General features: G+C 33.7%; 1 protein-coding gene across 6 annotated transcripts in view; it reads right to left on the bottom strand.

The window, feature by feature from the left end:
• KYNU (kynureninase) overlaps positions 1–18,297 on the bottom strand; it is a 105,272-nt gene that overhangs the window by 64,687 nt on the left and 22,288 nt on the right. For all 6 annotated transcript variants that reach the window (XM_019735900.2, XM_074335797.1, XM_074335809.1 and 3 more), the window contains 2 exons: positions 11,520–11,640; positions 5,771–5,853 (listed from right to left, as the gene is read on the bottom strand). In XM_019735900.2, coding sequence (XP_019591459.2) covers positions 5,771–5,853; positions 11,520–11,640 — 204 coding nt within the window. The remainder of the gene's footprint in view (positions 1–5,770; positions 5,854–11,519; positions 11,641–18,297) is intronic.

The following is an 18,297-nucleotide window of genomic DNA, read 5'->3' as shown; positions in this document are numbered from 1 at the left end:
AACATTGCTCTTCTAACATATTTCAGTATTATCAGAATTCCATACAAAAATAAACATTTTTTTTTAAAGTAAACTGAAATTCTTTCATGTTATTTTTCTTTGTTCTCTTCTTTGTCCTAGAAGTTTTTTTCAAAATTAATGTTGCAACATCACGAACTACAAGTACTGAAGGGCATGAATTTTTTTAAAGCCTCCAGAAAGATTATTAAGCTTTGAAAGACTTTACTTTCAAGATCATCAACAACTCACTGCAGTAAATGTCAAGATCTGAATCACATCACCTGAGATGGGGGGTGAGCCAGGACGCTCATGTGAAGAGTGAGTTCCTGCTTGTTTATTTATTGAACATAAGTTTGTGCTTTACCAGAAGGTGAAACGTGGTTAAATGCAAGCTGTGCCTTCTTGTCTCAGTACCTGGCAAGCTAAAGTATATTGAGAAGTGCCAACACTTTTAATTATGTGACTTGTATTATCTCAGGTAGTCTTCACAGTAACCTGATAAAGTATCTACTTGCTTTTTCATATTTTATCAGTTAGGAAACTGACATCCAAAGAAATGAATTAACTTTCCTAAAGTCTCAGAGATAGGAAGTAGTAGACAAAAACTTACACTCATGCAGAAAAAAAATGCAATTAATATCTTTTGTTCAAGATTACATTTGTAAAATTTGTCTGTGTTATCTACTCTCTGTTAGTCAAATACAGAGGTCGATGTTCATCACAGACTTCCCTCTGTGTCTAATTAGAATTTAATTTCAAATATATTGTAAAATGAGGATGACAGGGCCCTCAGCTGCTTAGCATTTGATAACAGGGTTTATGAACTGCCATACTATTTTCTGTATATTTGATTAAACAGATGCAAATGTGATTGTGGATGTGGTAGTAAGGTTTGTACTTAGGCAAAGTCGGAGAACTTTCCACTCTATTTTTCAAGTAGCAAATTCCTGTGACTTCTAGAAGTGGCTACTGCATGGCTGAGCATTCAAAACTGTTTGGAGAGAACTTCCAGGGATTATTGCTTCTCTAAGGGTCAACCACAAATTTCATAAAACAAATTTATGTTCACATTACAGCATTTTTATAAGCCAGAATGCTTGTATCTAGCCCTTTGTGATTTTTAAGTACCCAGGGAGAAGTAGGCTTGATAATAGTACTAATAATATTCTTCAGCAATTCTATTTCTAGCATCTTGATAATATGACATTAATTATAAGCGAAAGTTATTCCATATTTTGCAGAACTGTTGGCTCTGTGTACAATGTTTTCTTAATAGTTTTTCTTCTTCCCCTATGAAATTGAAATTCTTTTCTATGTCTATGTATAAATATGGTTGCTCACTGTCTCTTCCTTCTCTCTATTCATTCTATTGGCTTTTACACATAATAATTTTTATTATTTTCCTCTTACTTCTTTTTGAAATATTTTATGGTGAAATAAAGGCTTTGATTTTAAGAATTTGGGAGATTCAATTATAGCCCAAAATACACAAATTGTTTATTTGCTCATGATAGATTTAGCCTAGCAAGTAGCAAAAATAAATAGGACTTTTGCTGCTCTTTACTGTAGTTACCATGTAGCTATTTTAATTATTTTGTGATTTATACCACATTTACTTGCAAAGAGGATTCCAGGTTTCTTGTATTACCACATGAGGAAAGATAATAGAGTACAATAGATGCAGATAAGAAACAAATTAGAAGGTATTAAATGTTTTTTTAATTCAAACTTGACCAAATTTTCTTAGAACTTCCTAGTAACTAAGGCAATAAGGGAAACTGCATGGGGTTTGCAACAAAAAGATAAACACAACCCACACAAGCAATGTCCTGAATCTGTTTCTACTAAAGAAAAAAGTGAACTCATTCATTTTTCAATTTGGCTTAAGAATCATTTCTCTGACTAATATATACAATTGTAAGGTAAAAAAAATTGGGGGAGGTGGGGAGGTAATAGTTACTAAAATTTAAAAGAAAATACAAAACTTTTAAAATATTGCTTGTAATACACTTTTACAGACACTTTCAATTTTTATGCCTTTGGTCAACAAGAAAGTAGAAATATTTTCCCTGGTAAAACATGATTGTAGAGACCAAAACAAACACTTAATAAAATAACCATTAAACTAAAGATTGTTTTCATTCACTGACAATATTTCAAATGAAATCTGACAAAAATACAGAAAATTAAAATAAGTTTGTTCCATATGTGTTGTAACTGTGTATTGTATTTTAATAACAAACAAAACCTCCTAAAGCTAGAATTAATAGATATTCTTAGGAAAATTAAATAAGTTCAGACTCTTTACAAATCTGGATACTTTTTGTTTTTTTCTTTCCATTTTCCTTACTAATGACAATAAGAGGTGACTGGCTTGAAATTTCAGGGGTCATTGTTATATATGTGTATTTACTGGACACACGTGTACATTTAATAAGTAGCAATAGAGCTATAAACTTTTAAATAGTCAAAATAAATCTTTTTGCCAGGTTTATTTACTTCATAAATAAATCTCACAAAATAATGCCACCTTAACACTTCCCTGGCCTTTATATAAACATCCAAACTCCTCTTTAGAGAATGAAAAATACTAAGCACAGCATAACAGGATGAGAATAGAATTTATATTCTGAAAGCATACCTAGTAAAGTAAGATCTACAGTTAAGGAAAACATATATTTTCAGGTCAAACTATTCCAAGATTTTTTTCAGTTTTTTTATGTACATTTGAATGACCATAAGTGGCTTCTAAATATGAACACAAGTGAAAGCATTATTAAACAGCTATTCAACACACCTTTAAACACAATCTAGGATTGTTCGGGTGGTAATTAATTTCTATGTTAGAATATATACTCCTCTAAGTAATGCTGAGGCTGATCAAATGTTATGTTCCCTAGAACCTGAGTGGTCTGGCAGGAAACACTCAGTTTTCGCCTTTATCTGCCCTGGCTCACAAAAATTCTGGCTTTGAGTCCCAGTCCCAGGCATCCAGGGCTGAGCGGATTCGCTCTGGGGCTTCAGGGGAAGGTCCTGGACTCAGTCCATACACACAGACTGGCTCCCCTGAGCTGCCCCTGAAAGCCTTTCTAGGCAGGCTTTCAAGGGCTCCTTTCTTCAGCAACGGCTGTTTCTGGTCTGTAGGAACTTCTATTTATTTTTTGTAAAGTGACTATATGTTTGTTAACTTAATTTTTCTATCCTTTCTCTGTGTCTGAAATAGAAGGCATTATTTTTAGTTTGTACTTAATCTGTTAGTATTCTGATCCTGTAATAAAAACCACATAAAACAGAAATGTGCACAGTGTAATAATTACTCAATGATAATGAGTAGGAAATAGAGCTTGCTTTAGCTTGCAACCCTTTTATGGAGTTTTTCTTATTTTTTAAAACATTTTGAATAGATAACATAGTCATATGGTTCATAAACTAAAAACAGAATTTCCTTAAAAGTCTGGTAAGTTGGGCCACTTTAAACATGAGTGTGTTCTACTTTGTACATGTGCTGGGATGTGATCCTATTGGGCCGTTGTACTGGGAAATCTTATGTCAGAACGTTGAGGTTGTTCATATATCACAGAGAAGACGTTTCCAGTCTCCTTCATGGTTACTGCCTGCTAAATTAGAAGTGGATAAACATTTATTTAATTCTTTTGTGTTCACCACGGAATATGTTATGGACAGACTGTGTACTCCCAAAATTCATATGTTAAATATCTAATCCCAAATATGACTGGATTTGAGAATAGGGCCTAAGTGGAAGTAATGAAGGTTGAATTAAGTTATAAGGGTGAGGCCTTAATCTGACAGGACTGGTATTCTTATAATAGAGGAAAGGACACCAGAGATCTCTTTCTCTCTGAGCATGTACAACAGAAAGGTCAAGTGAGGACACTGATGGCAGCATCTACAAGCCAGGAAGAGATGCCAAACCAGAAATCAACCCTTGTTCTTGGACTTCTAGCCTCCATCCAACACTGAGGGAAAATAAATTTCTGTTGTTTAAGATACCTAGTCTGTGGCATTTTGTTACAGCAGTCTCAGCTAATACAGTATACTACATATCCTCCCCTGGGAACCTTTCTTCTCCCTTCTGCAGAGACTCATCCAGTTGTCTCCCGGAGTAGGGTTGGGGAGGAGTTACCTGGCTGCATGGAGTGAGCAAGGGGATCTGGTATTCCAACTACATTTTAAACAGACTTCCAACAAAAAACCTCTCTGTTTTTATTCCTATCTTCAGTTCCACTTCTAGAGGTGCTTATTATGAGTAGTGCCCAAACTTTGGAAGGATCTGCAGTGTAAACAGGTGGCTCTCCGTTTTTTTACCCACCATTGGGAGATTAGGATTTGGTTTGCTTTTTTTTTTTTTTTTCAACAAGACAGTTACCATTTGTCCACCTGCTCGCCAGCTCCTAAAATGTTGTTACTGTCATCTCCTTTGCCATTCTATTTCTCCATGGGTTTACACATTTTTTCCCCCCTAATTCCATTTAAGAGTTGTTTATTGACATTTCAGCAAAAAAAACAGTACTCAAATGCATGTGTTCAGTCCTCCATCATTAATTGGAAATTGCCTGTTTTGAAGCACTAATCCCAATGATTAACTTTATATTTCTTTGTACTACATGGTTATGTGTATATACTAAGTTTACATTAAGTTTACATTTATTTGTCTCTTCCATTTATGGGAGTACCATGAGGATAAGGGAGGTAAGGATGTGTTAGGGCCTACTACAAGTCCTGACTCATAGCAGAGGTTCCGTAATTATTTTGTGAATAAATGAGATATTCCCAGATTTCCATGATTGCCAACTGACATAATTCTTTCTGGGTGTAAGTTCTACTTTCCCTACTCTAATTCCATTTTCTCTCCAGCTCAAGTTGATTTTCTCTTCTGATTACTGGCCAAGATACAGTTGGGGTGAAACAATAAAGATATTTTTGTACATGCCTATAAGGGAGTGAGTTTTGACAAAACATTTTGAAAGCTAGGGTTTTTCTAAGTCCTCCATATACTTCCAAATAACACCACTCCAATTATTTAAATGTCATTAATTTTTGTGTGTGTAATATCCTAAATTTCATATAAGATTTCAGGCATTATGGAATATTCATTCAACCCAATTAAATAAATAACTCTTTTTTGAAATGTTAACACATTTACCATCTAAAACTATGTTGAATACCACTAACAGTACACATAACTCCCTTTGGGAAACACATTATAGACCAAAGAACAGCATAAACTGTATTATTTTCAACAATGCTCACCCTAATTTTAAATAGATTACCACAGATTAAATTGAAATGAGACAAAAAAAAAAAAAAAAAAAAAAAAGATTGGTATTTTAAATCCTTAGCAAGACAAAAAAAAAAAAAAGATTGGTATTTTAAATCCTTAGCAAGTGAAGGTTAGTTCTTTTAACCATATAATAAAATCTTAGAAATTTCATTTTAAGTTGATTTTATTAAATTTGTTTCATTATAATAAATGAATACAATGAATGTGTTATTCATTGGAGAATAAACATTCATTTTTAAAATGTACAAGAAAAAAGTAATAACATATTTTGTTTTTGTGCCAAATAACACAGTTATGCTCTGTATAGCAATCAAGTCTTTAGGAAAGGTAGGCTTACTCTTTACTGTGATGGGTTAAAATATAAAATTAGAATGCTCTTCCATAAGATTTTGACTTTATAATCTATGTTTATCAATAAATGATAATCTCTTTACAATTGCTTTGGAAAAAAATTAATTTTGTACTTACCGACAATGTCTGTCATGAAGCCTAAAATACACTCATCAGCTGTAATCCAAGGCCATTTCCCTATGCTATGACCAAAGACTCCCCTGAAATTGAAAAGGGACATAAACAGTCTTAGCTTGTGTGGGGTGTGTATATGTGTGTGTGCACATGTGTGTGATTTTTCAAATATCAGCATTAGCAACTGGACATTTCTAAATGAGTCTTTGTAATGTTTCAGTAATTATATAAAAGCATGCTTTCTAAAACCAAAAGCAATACTTGAGAACTTTGTGCTAAAACTTTTCATTTTTAATTTTTTTTAAATTTCCTTTTTGTTGGAGGTTAGGGAAGATTGTCCATAAACTATTTCATCATCATCATCATCATCATCATCATTACTTTAGAATCTAAGCTGTAATTTTTTTTCTCTTTTATTTTGAAAATTTCACCACTATTTGAATACTCTACTTATATACCTGTAACATATGTGGTATTTATACTAAAACATACCAATTTTTGAGGCTAGAGATAAATCTTATATACTCAATTTTAATACATAGCTACAATCTGTAAATTAAATAAAAATATATAAAATGTTAGCTATACTCATAATGACATTTTAAGTAGATAAAGAAACGGCAATAATCAAAGCCACGACTACAACTTGATGTATTTTCTGACAATTTCATCTACCATATTCCAGCTTAATTTCATTATCCCAATAAGTATCCTAGTAGGTATAATGGTAAAACGCAAAATACATAAGAGAACTTTAACTCTCAAAAACTTTGCATCAAATGAGGAAGGCAAATACATTTGAAGCAGAGAAGGAATTAAAACAAAAGATCAGTATGGGAGTTATTATAAACTCCCATATTAAAAACTCCCATATTATAAACTCCCATATTAAAAAAAATATCTTTCCTAATGTAAATCTAATACTTCTTAGGAAGCTCTGAATTAGATTGTTCTTAATTCTTTAAAAATTCAGAAACTATGCAAACTTAGAAGAAAGGAATGAGTATATGTTTTTCATATAGTGCAAACTGTGACTCCATGCTCTGAAATTCATTAAGCTGGCAGTGGTGAGCAAGTGAACCTCCTCTTAGAAGTAAAAGGTTGCAGGATACTCGGATGTCTCCCAAAAATATGTTTCTGTGGTACATTGATTATCTTGAACTGTAGGCATTTGAAAAATATCAAATACAGGGAGGGGCTTTCTCTAAACTCTCCAATCTGCCTAAAAACAGGTCCTCTAAAAAGAACTCAATTTTCATAAATTCTCTACTTACAGATTTCATCAACCAAGAAAGATTGACTCTTATCACAGAAGAGATTAGAAGTCAACACCACACCCAGACAAACTTTGACACAAACTTCATGTCTCCTATCTGTTTTTCACAGGTCCATTCATCTTTCCTGAAAATCATTTACTCTCCCCTAAGAGGCCTTCATTAGCCCTCCCCTTTCCGTAGTAAGATGGTATTTCAGCCTGAATTCTAAACCACCTCAGGGAGATACTCATTTTCCCCTGGGTCCCTCCCATGTATACATGAGGGATACATGTTAATAAACTTATTTGTTTTTTTTCTTTTGTTACCTGTCCTTTATTACAGGGGTCTCAGCTAAGAACTCAGAAGGGTAGGTGAAAACTTATTTTTCTTCTCTTAGAGATCAGTGAGAGAACTGGAGGAGAGGAAACCTGTTTTGTGTTTTGTAGACTTTGCTGATTTTCATGATGGGAATACTACCATCGTGGCCAATTTCAGGGTATCAACAAAATTCCTGAATATTTAACAATTGGCATTCATCACCTGGTTGGAGTCAGTTCCAGGTCACTACTTGTTATGAGACTATATTTATTAGAAGCTTAGAAGGCCTAATTTCCCACTTTTGTAAAAGTAAATGGGTGACAATATGTATCTTAACAGATTGCCCTGAAAAATAAGTAACATGTAAAAAAGACTGGTACGTAATATCCTTTTTCTGAGTCTTCTTTCCTAATGTAAATCTAATACTAAAACTCCTTTCATGGGCATGTAGTGTATAATACAATTTTTAAGCTAATATTTCAATTACCATATAAACTGAGATGAAGGAAGAGGACTTTCTTTGAGGACATACATAAACTACAAGAACTAAGGAATAAGAGAAGGGCTGTTGTTAGTTATTATTATTCATATTATTATTACATAGTTTGCAGCATGCCTCATTCTTGACTTCCAATATAAATGCTAAAGACAAAAATCATTATCATTAAAAGGTAGTTAAAGGCAGATACTTGGATCCTTTTTTATTTTAATCACATAGAGCTTCATGGCCTTCGCTGATAGCACAATACATCTTATTACATTTAGGTAGTAAAACTCTATGTTCTGCCTCAGAGAATTTATATCTCAGAATATTATGCCACCTACTTCTCACTCTGTTAGACACCATGGTAGTGGTAATAATCTTTAAGGATATGTTTCTTCCTGCAATGCTTTTGGCATCTCCCTCCCTTTAAAATATCACACAGAGTCTGCTTCTTCATTTGGCAGGCCACTAGCCTGGGGTAATGAAATGTATTTAAAAAGTGTTACCCAAATAAACTCAAAGTAAAGTGGCCTGTCATTAGAAAGAGTTGGTGTAGATTACAGAGCAGTTATAAACATTGGTATTAGAGTTAAGAAAAAGATTATATTGCTCTCAGTCAAAACTGCTTAAAACAGTTACAGCATAGTTGCAGTCTTCATTTACAAATACTGGAAAGGAAGACAGAATGGGAAAGAATTAACTCACTACCACAGCATCAGTCATTGCTATGAGCAGGGTATTCCCTGAGATGTCTACAAAACAGTATTTGCTCATGAAATTGGATTGCAAGACATCAAATCTAATTAGGAGCTTAATAGAAACATGGATCCTCTTTAAAATGGACTATGCTTTAACCATCCTACAAAATGAAAAGTAGCCCTGCTTTTAAAAGCTCTCTTCCTCCCAATAAGTAAATAAACAAGAATTCACAGTCTTCCTTCAGGAGATATCACAACTGTTTTTTCTGTGACCCAAATGATGATTAACCAACACAGCTATTAGGAAAATCTTTGTAACATCATACCATGTACTCTGTTATTTACACTGAAGGGAGGCAGAATATGCCGCACTAAAATTTTCCTCTTTGGCATAAGGATTGTTTTGAGATAAAGATACTTGAAAAACAGCAAATGCAGGGAGAGGTTGCCTCTGACCTCCCCTTATCTACCTAAAGACTCATCTTCCAAAAGGAACTCAGTTGTCATAAATCCCCTCCCCAGGAGTTTCATCAACCAGGGAAGAATAAGTCTTGTCACAGGAGAAGAGACTATAAGTTGACACCGCCTCCAAACTGTCACACACTATCATACTCCCCATCTATTCTTCTGAGGGCCCCATTCATCATTCCTAAAAATCATTTACTCACCGCTAGGTAGAGAGTAACATCTCCCAACTTTTCTCCTCTTAAGATGGTATATAAGCTCTCAAATCTCACTGCTTTTTTTGGGTATTCAATTTTTCTTTTCCTGTGATGCCCTCATGCACATGTTAAAAATTAATAAATGTACATGCCTTTTCTTATGTTCTTTCTCCTGTTAATCTGCATAACGTCAGTTTATTTCGTAGACTCAGCTATCAAATCTAAGAAGGTAGAGGAAATCTTTCCTCCCCTATATGCACGATTTGTTGTTAAAGAAGGAAACACTTCAAGTGATGGAGATGCAGTGTCCGCAACAGCACACCTCTCCAGTGTGTTTCCCCAGTGCCCTTTTTGCACACACACCGCCATGTAAAGTCATTTTCTGCAAACCAGGATATTTGTTCCTTATACCGGTATGTAGTTCAGTAGGCCATTTATCGCTTTTAATAATCCTACATAAAATGTCACAATTTTTAGAAGAATCCCTATAAAGATACAAGTACAGGGCATTTTTCTACTATAAAAAAAAAGAAAATCAATTATCTAGCAGATATGACAACACTTTAGACCTAAAATATTGTGATTATAATTTAGGGACATAACAAATTTCTCAACTTACAACATGCACTTTAAGACTGATGTATCTTTCCCTTCTAGATGAACTTTACCACTAGGGTTATTAACCTATGCTAATTCATCCTTTAAATAATCTGGGCCATTAGTATATATCTAATGTAAAATGTTCTCAAAAAATTCTTTAAGCTTATTGCCTACTCATTCTAGCAGACTCACAGGGTCTAAGCATATCAATCTTGTTTCTTATTGTTATAACACTATTTTGTTAATATTTAATTATTATATATCAAGTAGATCAAATTGCACTAAATATTTTCTATTTCAGAATGTTATCTAAATACAGTAAGTCTAAAATGAGGATTAACCATTTTTATTAACTATGACCACCATTTTTAAAGTCCTAAAATCTGCTTGTGGAAAATACTTTCAAATGTAGTGATATTTATTTTCTAAAGTATGCATAAAAGTTATGCAAATAACATTATAACAGACTTAATAGATTATGTAAACCTCTATCATTTTTGCATTAAGCTGTGAACTTATAATTTTAACCATTAAAATTAAGAACCTTGCAGCATTGTCTAATAGCTGTGTAAGTAATTATTTGCACAGTCAGTGTAAACTAACTTTAAAAAATAGATACTATTCCCAGTATGAAAGACCAGTGGCATAAAGAATAAAGAGAGAAGGAAAGGACATTCTGAGTTTCTATGAAAGTCAAATATCTTGCCTTTGGAATTCTTACATGGCTCTGTTTCATCTTCCCGATTTTTTTCTGACCTTCATGTTTCACTGCCCTTCATAACGACTTTTCAAATTCTAATAACCAGAATATATTTTTAAAAAATATGTCTACTTATTTTTAAATTTTAAATATGTAAAATTTTTAAATAGTATAAAAATTTTAAAATAGTCAAACATATTTTGAACTCATTCTAGTTTCAGCTTTATCGGCAGTCACCAGGGAAGGCTAAGACGTACCTATGATTAAGGGTTTATAATACAGCAAATAGACATCTCTAAACTGACTATTAATGCAATGGACAAATGGGAAGGTTACCAGTGTGGCTGAACCAGGTTGGGATTAAAGAGGGTAAGCACTCAGGTACACAGAGTGTATGAAAGATTTCATAGGCAAGAAAGTAGAGCAGAAAAGATAGAGAAAAGAATGAGTGGATACTGATTTGAGATGCCTGCATGGTTGGAGTGAAGCTGCGTAGCTAAGCCCAAATGGAGAATCACCTCAATCATCATGTTCAGTTTAGGGAGGAAGGTGTCTTCCACTCCACTCATCCTCTTGCCCTGTCCCCCACCAATTTTTATTCCCTTCTTTATAAAAATTAGTGTGATAGAGTTTAGCCAAGAACAAATTGTAAAAACACTAAATTAAATCCTAAATGTTAACTCACTTGTTAATCATTAAAAAAAATAATAAAATGATTACACTTGTTTTAAAAGTGACAATTCAGGAAAGAAACTTACATTTTTAATTTTTTTTATTAGTTTACATTTTTAAATGCTTTAAAAGTTTTACTCTTGACCTTGTCACTACACTAACTTGCTATATGACCCTATTTACTGATCCTCAGTAATTTCATCAATAAAATGAGAGCATTGAATAACATAATCACTAATGTTCCTGTCTGCCCTAAAATTCCAGGATTCTATTACACACCTTTCCAAATATTAGACAACCCAGTGTGATTTTTAAAATTCTTATATGAGATTTTGAATGATAGCTTTTGAAATCATACTTACATTTTGGCCCACTTATCTAATTCTCCTTCGAGATATGTTTTAACTGTTTTTGGTTGAAGGCCAAGAGAATTTCCTGAGAAATAGATGGCATTTTCATCCTTCTTCACTAAAGATAAGTCAACTGAAACAGAAGAAAATGTAAAAAAATAAATAAATAAATGCTTATTCAATTAATTCACATTCTTCCATTTCACATTGCTAATCCAGTACAAACAATTAATACAATTAACTCCAAGAAGGATAATAAATAACTTCATATCCTCTCAAGGATAACATCAGGTCCTCTGAAAAATAATTAATCTTTTATATTTATATTTTAAAGTATAACTTATACTTACAGAAGCTTTTGTTCAGATCTCTCATATTTACTTTGTTCCATGACAAAATTTAAATTGGCAACTACTCCTAATTATAAATAGCAAAAGGCATTAGAAAAGAGTTTTAAAAAATGCATTTTTACAGGAAGTAAATCAGCCTATTTAGTCAAAATGGAAGGTTAACAGAATTTAGGCAAGTATTAACCCTCCGAATAAATTGGTGGTATAGATATAACAACTATTAAAGAAATCTGCATGATTATTTACATATTTGAAGTAGATGTTTTAGATTGTTACTTTTTTTTTTCATTCTGTATATCTATATATACAGCATTGCTACAAAGAGAAAGTAGAAGTCTTTTTTATTTACTTTCTTTTTTTTAGAAAATTCAGTTTTACTTAAAGTTGAGTTAAAACCTTGTTGATAGATTGAGGAGATGTAAAGAGTGAAAAATACATCCTATATTTATACAGAAAGAAAAAATGTAACAATTTAAACTATCTACTTCAAATATGAAAATAATCATGTAGATGATTATTTAAATAATAATTTAAATAATTCAATATATCAAATATATCGATATATATATATATACACACACACACACACATATATATACAGAATGAAAAAATGTAACGGCAAGAATCATTCTCTATATCTATCTTCTTGTTCAAATAAATCAGAAATTTAGTGATTTGTCTCTCTTACAACTCTCCCAAGACTACAACAAATGCAGTTTCATTAGTTAACTAATCCAGGTGCTTAAAATACACAAGTTTATAACTGTGCTCTACTAAGCATTGTCTTAATTCTATGGAAAATAAGTTACCTTATGGCTAATATATCATTCGAATCATTTGGTAATATATTTGTCTTTACTTTAGACTGTCTAATTAAACCTTTCCTTTTTAAAGACTTTCCACCTATTTCAATTTGATCTCTGTTATGGATACTGTGCACCTTTTCACTGGCATCTGTTAAGACTGACCCGACAAAACAGGTGCAAACATTGTTCACTATTTAAATTGATTGGTTAATATTTCTATGTTGATCTAGAGAACAAATATTGAAGGGTTTAATTTAGAATTCAGTGCTTCTAATTGGTGTACCATGGGTTAAATTTGAACTAAGCATTCAAATAAGTACATGCTGAAGACTAAACATGTTGTGTGTGCGTCAGCCATGTCAGTGATCCAGGATGAGAAGGCAACAACCCAGATCTCTACTCTCATTGTCTTATATTGTTCTTTCATTGCTGATGCTTTTACAGACAGGTAATGGGCTGCCTTTATTTAGAAAGTCATTTGTGTGTGTGTGTGTGTGTGTGTGTGTGTGTGTGTGTGTGTGTGCATGTGTGTGTATGTGTGTGTTTGTGTGTGCTCAGTGTGAGAGAAATGCAGAATTATACACTAAATTATCTTGTCCCATGCCGGCCCAAAGTATGGTTCATAATAAATTAGCTTTATCTTTCTCACACCTTGGCTCTTCAAACAAATGTCACTTAAGACTCATTCATCCACCTGCTTTATATCTTGTGCAGGTCCCACACTTGTTGGTATTACAGATTTTTCTCTCTCTCTTTCTCTGTATCCTCCCACCACTCTCCCACCGTCTCCCCCTCTCTCTCCTTCTCTCTCTCTCTCTCTCTCTCTCTCTCCCTCTCTCGTAGAACTGCCAGAATGGCTTATTTTCTTAAAGAAAAGAGAAAATAAAGTTAGCAATGTGAGGATGCTGACTGAGGTTGGGAAGAACAACCTCCCTCCTTCATACAAACCTACTGTACACTCCCCTCCCTCCTGCACTTCCCCATCAGTAACTAACCATGAGAAACAATAGCTATGATAGCTTGGGTGGGGGAAATACAGAACTCAAGTGACAGCAGTAAAGAACTGATGAGGGTGTTGCGAGGGCCCTCAGACAGCTGATGTACAAAGAATACATCACGCATATAGATATTATATTTATAATTATACAGCTCAAAGTTATTCTCCCTTTTCCCCTTCTCTCCCTTCTGTTCCTTACTCATTGTTGCAACCCAGCTACTCTTAACATCTTTCATATATGAGGGGAAAAGGAAATAAATTGAGTACAACATTCCCAAATTATGATCAGCTTCTGTATCTTCTTCAATTACAGGATTCTTTATGGGTTCCCTGAGTGTCGGGGGTTGTTCTGCATTTGTGCCAAGGGGAGCTCCTTAGTTAGGATACCAGTTATTTGCTAGACCTTGGGGTCAGCCATGACTCATTGCTTCCCATCCTCAAGATTGTCATGTCAATTGTTATTGATTGTCACATCAGTCATTAGTGATAATCATTGGCTGTTCTTTTATAGACAGAGTTCAAGTCTAGACTCTTTTGCATGAGAGTGTTTGGGCTCTGGATGAGAACCTATTTCTTACTGTCAGTGCCAGTTTCCTGGCTGTTATACAATTCAACATCTTGTGGTTTCTATTGGATGGCGTATTTAATAGTGTGGGTTCATGGCCTTGGGAGAGTCCCCTTAATGAAAACATTCATTGTATTTATTGTATTCATTGTCTGTCTCCAAATTTCCTCTTTTTTGTAAGTGATATTAAATTAGAGCCCACATTAATGACCTCATTTTAACCCGATCGTGTCTATAAAGACTATCTCCAAATAAGGTCACATTCTATCATACTAGGGTTAGGATTTCAACACAAAAATTTTTTGGGGACACAATTCAACCCATAATGCCCTCCTTATAGGTTCACTTGACTTCAAATGGTCTAAGAAGTTGAGTTTCAGCTTTCTGCAAATATTCCTCACCTCAATTAGGCCTTTAGTCAACAGTTTTAGAGTCATTTGGCTGGAGGTCTCCTCTCTTGACAAAGGTTGCAATATGATTGCTACAGAGCTCATGATTTTGGAAGTTCTGAGCAACATTTTAGTGCATCAAAAATATCCTTATTTGCTTACTCGTTTAGTTTATTTGTGTATTTCATGTCTAACCCAAGAACCAGTTTCATTTTTGCAAGATCAACACAGGAAAAATAAAGTAATTCTATCTTTGTTTTCTTTTCACATATTAAAAAGGAAACCTAGAAGTAACCCTTTGGCTTTACTGAAAAACAATGGTAAGTTTCAAAGATTTTAAAAGTGACTTGTCTATGTAAAGAATATTTTCTAAAATACAATTGTTATGAAAACAAACTTAGATGTTAACAGTTTTATCTATCAGGTGCCAGTGTGTATCTTTGGTATGTATGCTATAGGGGTAATATATACACATAAGCCCACGTTAAATGGGAGAGTCACCATTTGAAATAAGTCTAAATATTTCCTTTCAGCATTTCAAAGATGTTTTGCTCCATTCCACGTGATTAATGTTTATTGTTGGAATATTACTAGATGTTTGTTTATTAGAATTAAAGACTAGTTTGTTAACGTATCCTGCTCAAATAAAAAACAAAAAAAGATAAATGTTTCTTTTTTAAAAAAACTATAGTTTAATTTTAATTGATTTTTTTCTCAAATTTAGGGATTCTACTCCCTGGCTGTTACACTTCAGAAGTGTTAAGATGCAATTTGATATAAGTAAGCAAAGCTGAATCAAAGCCTCAGTCAACGACATAAGGGAGAGTGTGATTTCTCCAAAGCTACTTTGGTGAGCAATGTCCTGGGAATAGTTGCTGTAACTGCTAGATTTTCATGATAATTTTTTGAAATATCTCTTTGGAAGTTAATCCCAACAAAAAAGATATTAGTTATTTGTTTAAAAAAAAAACTTATATTTAAGAGGTCTTCCTACCATATGTGTACCAAAAGATGGATCTCCATAAATCCCATTAAAAGGTCATGTAATATGTACGTTTTGGGTATTGTTAGAGTGCTCTTCTGATTAGAAGTCCTAGGCTAAAATTTTAACATACTATGACTATTCATTTGAAGAATCTAAGCTATTTTTTTTTTCTTTTAAACAAGAAATTCTGTTATCAAATTTAGGAAGAAAAAGAAAAGAAGCAAGAAAAGAAAGGAAAAGACCCTCCTCAAAGATATACAATATTTCTGCAGACTGGTGAACATAAAATTGTTGCTGATTGTATTATAATTAGTAATGGAAAGCATAGAGATTCCAGCTGTGATTGTTTCATTTGTATTGATTATTTGGAGCCCTTTTAATACCAAGAATATTACAAGCAACTAATGTGCATTTGATGGATAACAGCTATCTAATTGTAAAATGGTCCCAATCGTAATACTTGAGTTACTAACATGATTGGGTTTTGGTGGTTGCTTGCAATATTGAATTGAATTTTGGCAATTTGGAATACTTTTAACGGGGATTGATGTTTATGTCCATAAATCTCTGACATCTTAGTACTCGAGGAACTATACCAAAATTTACTGATACACAAATGATCTTCAGAAGCAACAGATAAGCCCAGAATTGATCACTTTCATTACATGACATAAAGAGAACTGCATCTCAGTATTTCTAAGGACTAGTTCCGGTTCTGGTCATTAGAATGAAAGACTAGCTTGCTAACACATTCTTCTTCTTCTTTTTTAAAAAAATGTTTTAAAATAAATGTGCCTTCTTTTTAAGTATAGTTTAGCTTTAATAGGCATTTTTTTCTTACACCACAGCAAAGCATTTCTTGCCTTCTATACTTCAGAGAAGTCTAAGAAACAACTTGACATAGAGAAGTACAATCAACTCAGATACAGTAAACATAACTAAAATGCAGTACCATTTTAGAATCTGAGTAGTCTGAAAAACAAATGGTAACAAGTATATTGGAGAAGAAAACTAGAATTTGAAATACCACCAAACTGGTATTGAGCTTATTTTCTTTTCACCTCCGATTCTATCTAGGCGTGGTGTCAAATACAGCCAGAAACCCCAAACTATGTCATGAGTATAGATTTTAATAACTCTAAGAGAAGCCCACTATCCCTGTTTTTGTTCAGAGTAGGAGAATCTGGTCAGAATCATTAAGGGACAGAGAGAGAGATTGGGGGGGGGATGCTATAGGATTTTACTTTATTTTTTCTCTTTTCTTTCATGGTAGCCACCAGTGAATCCTGTGTCAGTGGTGGCAGTTATAACAGCAGCACAGACTCCCAAATTACTGAGGAAGGAATCCCTTCTCTCTAATCAGAGGAAGGATTGTTCTAAGAAAATGGAGTTAAATTGTTTGCTTTTGTTCTCTCTCTGTCCTCTGAACCAGAAACAATCATAGTCAAAGGTAATGCATAACAAAATGGGTAAAGTTGCAGTTTTCTAGCCAGTGAAAAATGAAAGCAGGCCCCTGGGAATAGGAAAGTGTTAGGCCTATGGCAAAGAGAGAGCTTAAGTAAATGATCATATAAAGTTGTACATCAAATCCTTAGCTCACCCGTGCACTGTGCCTCAATTTATCCAACCCTAAACAATATAATAAAACTCATGAGAACTAAACCTGGTCCCAGTTTGGTGATTAAGTAGCATACACAAAGGATAGATCCAGAGTACTGCAAAAGCTTTGAAAACTGAATATACATTGGAACAACCATCCGCAGTCAAAGAATTTAACAAGACACCATATCTCATAAGATGATACAGTCATGTGTCACTTAAACAGGGTGATACATTCAGAGAAATGCATCCTTAAGCAATTTTGTCCTTGTGTGAACACTATAGAGTTAACTTACACAGATCTGGATAGCCCACTACACACCTAGGCTATATGTATAGCCTATTACTCTGTAGAGGAGAAAAAAATAATGTATCCTCTACACTTCTTGTTTCTTGACTGAGACACCCTGAAATAATAGATTTACAGTAGGAAAAAAAGTTTAACAACATGTGTACCTCTGGTATATACAGGACAGAACCAGAAAAACTGAGTAACTTGCCAAAAAGGCTGAAGTCACCGCCTTAAAAACAATCTTCAGCTGAAGAGAAGATGGTGGGGGTAGGAGAGTCAATTATGGGAGGTTACTAGGAAAAGCTGGGTAAACCCTGGTAAGGTTGTTAACCAGATTTAAATCTTTGTCTTCGGCAGTGATAAAAATTTCTAGACATAACATCATCCCCTTGTTCCTGGTACAGCCAGGGATACATCTTTACAAATGGAGATTCCCCTTACAAACGTGAATGTATTGTACAAGGGTAACTTCTACCTGGCTTTCAGAGCTTCTCCCATGTTGTTTCTTAAAATTAACCCAACTAAATAATACTTACGATAAACAGACATATTTTGAGATGACCAATTCTATTCCCCTATAGCTCCTAAGCTACAAACCTATGTAACATGTTATTATACTGAATACTGCAGTCAATTGTAACACAATGGTAAGTATTTGTGTAATGCATTGCACTATGATGTTACAATAGCTACGATGTCACTAGGTGACAGGAACTTTTCAATTCCATTATAATATAATGGGACCACCATGATATATGTAGTCCATTATTGAACAAACATCCTTATATGGTGCCTGGCTATATTCAA

Source organism: Rhinolophus sinicus, linkage group LG01, assembly GCF_036562045.2.
Source record: "Rhinolophus sinicus isolate RSC01 linkage group LG01, ASM3656204v1, whole genome shotgun sequence".
Classification (NCBI taxonomy): domain Eukaryota; kingdom Metazoa; phylum Chordata; class Mammalia; order Chiroptera; family Rhinolophidae; genus Rhinolophus; species Rhinolophus sinicus.
Note: the sequence above shows the minus strand (reverse complement) of the source record. Positions and strands in the feature narration are given on the sequence as shown.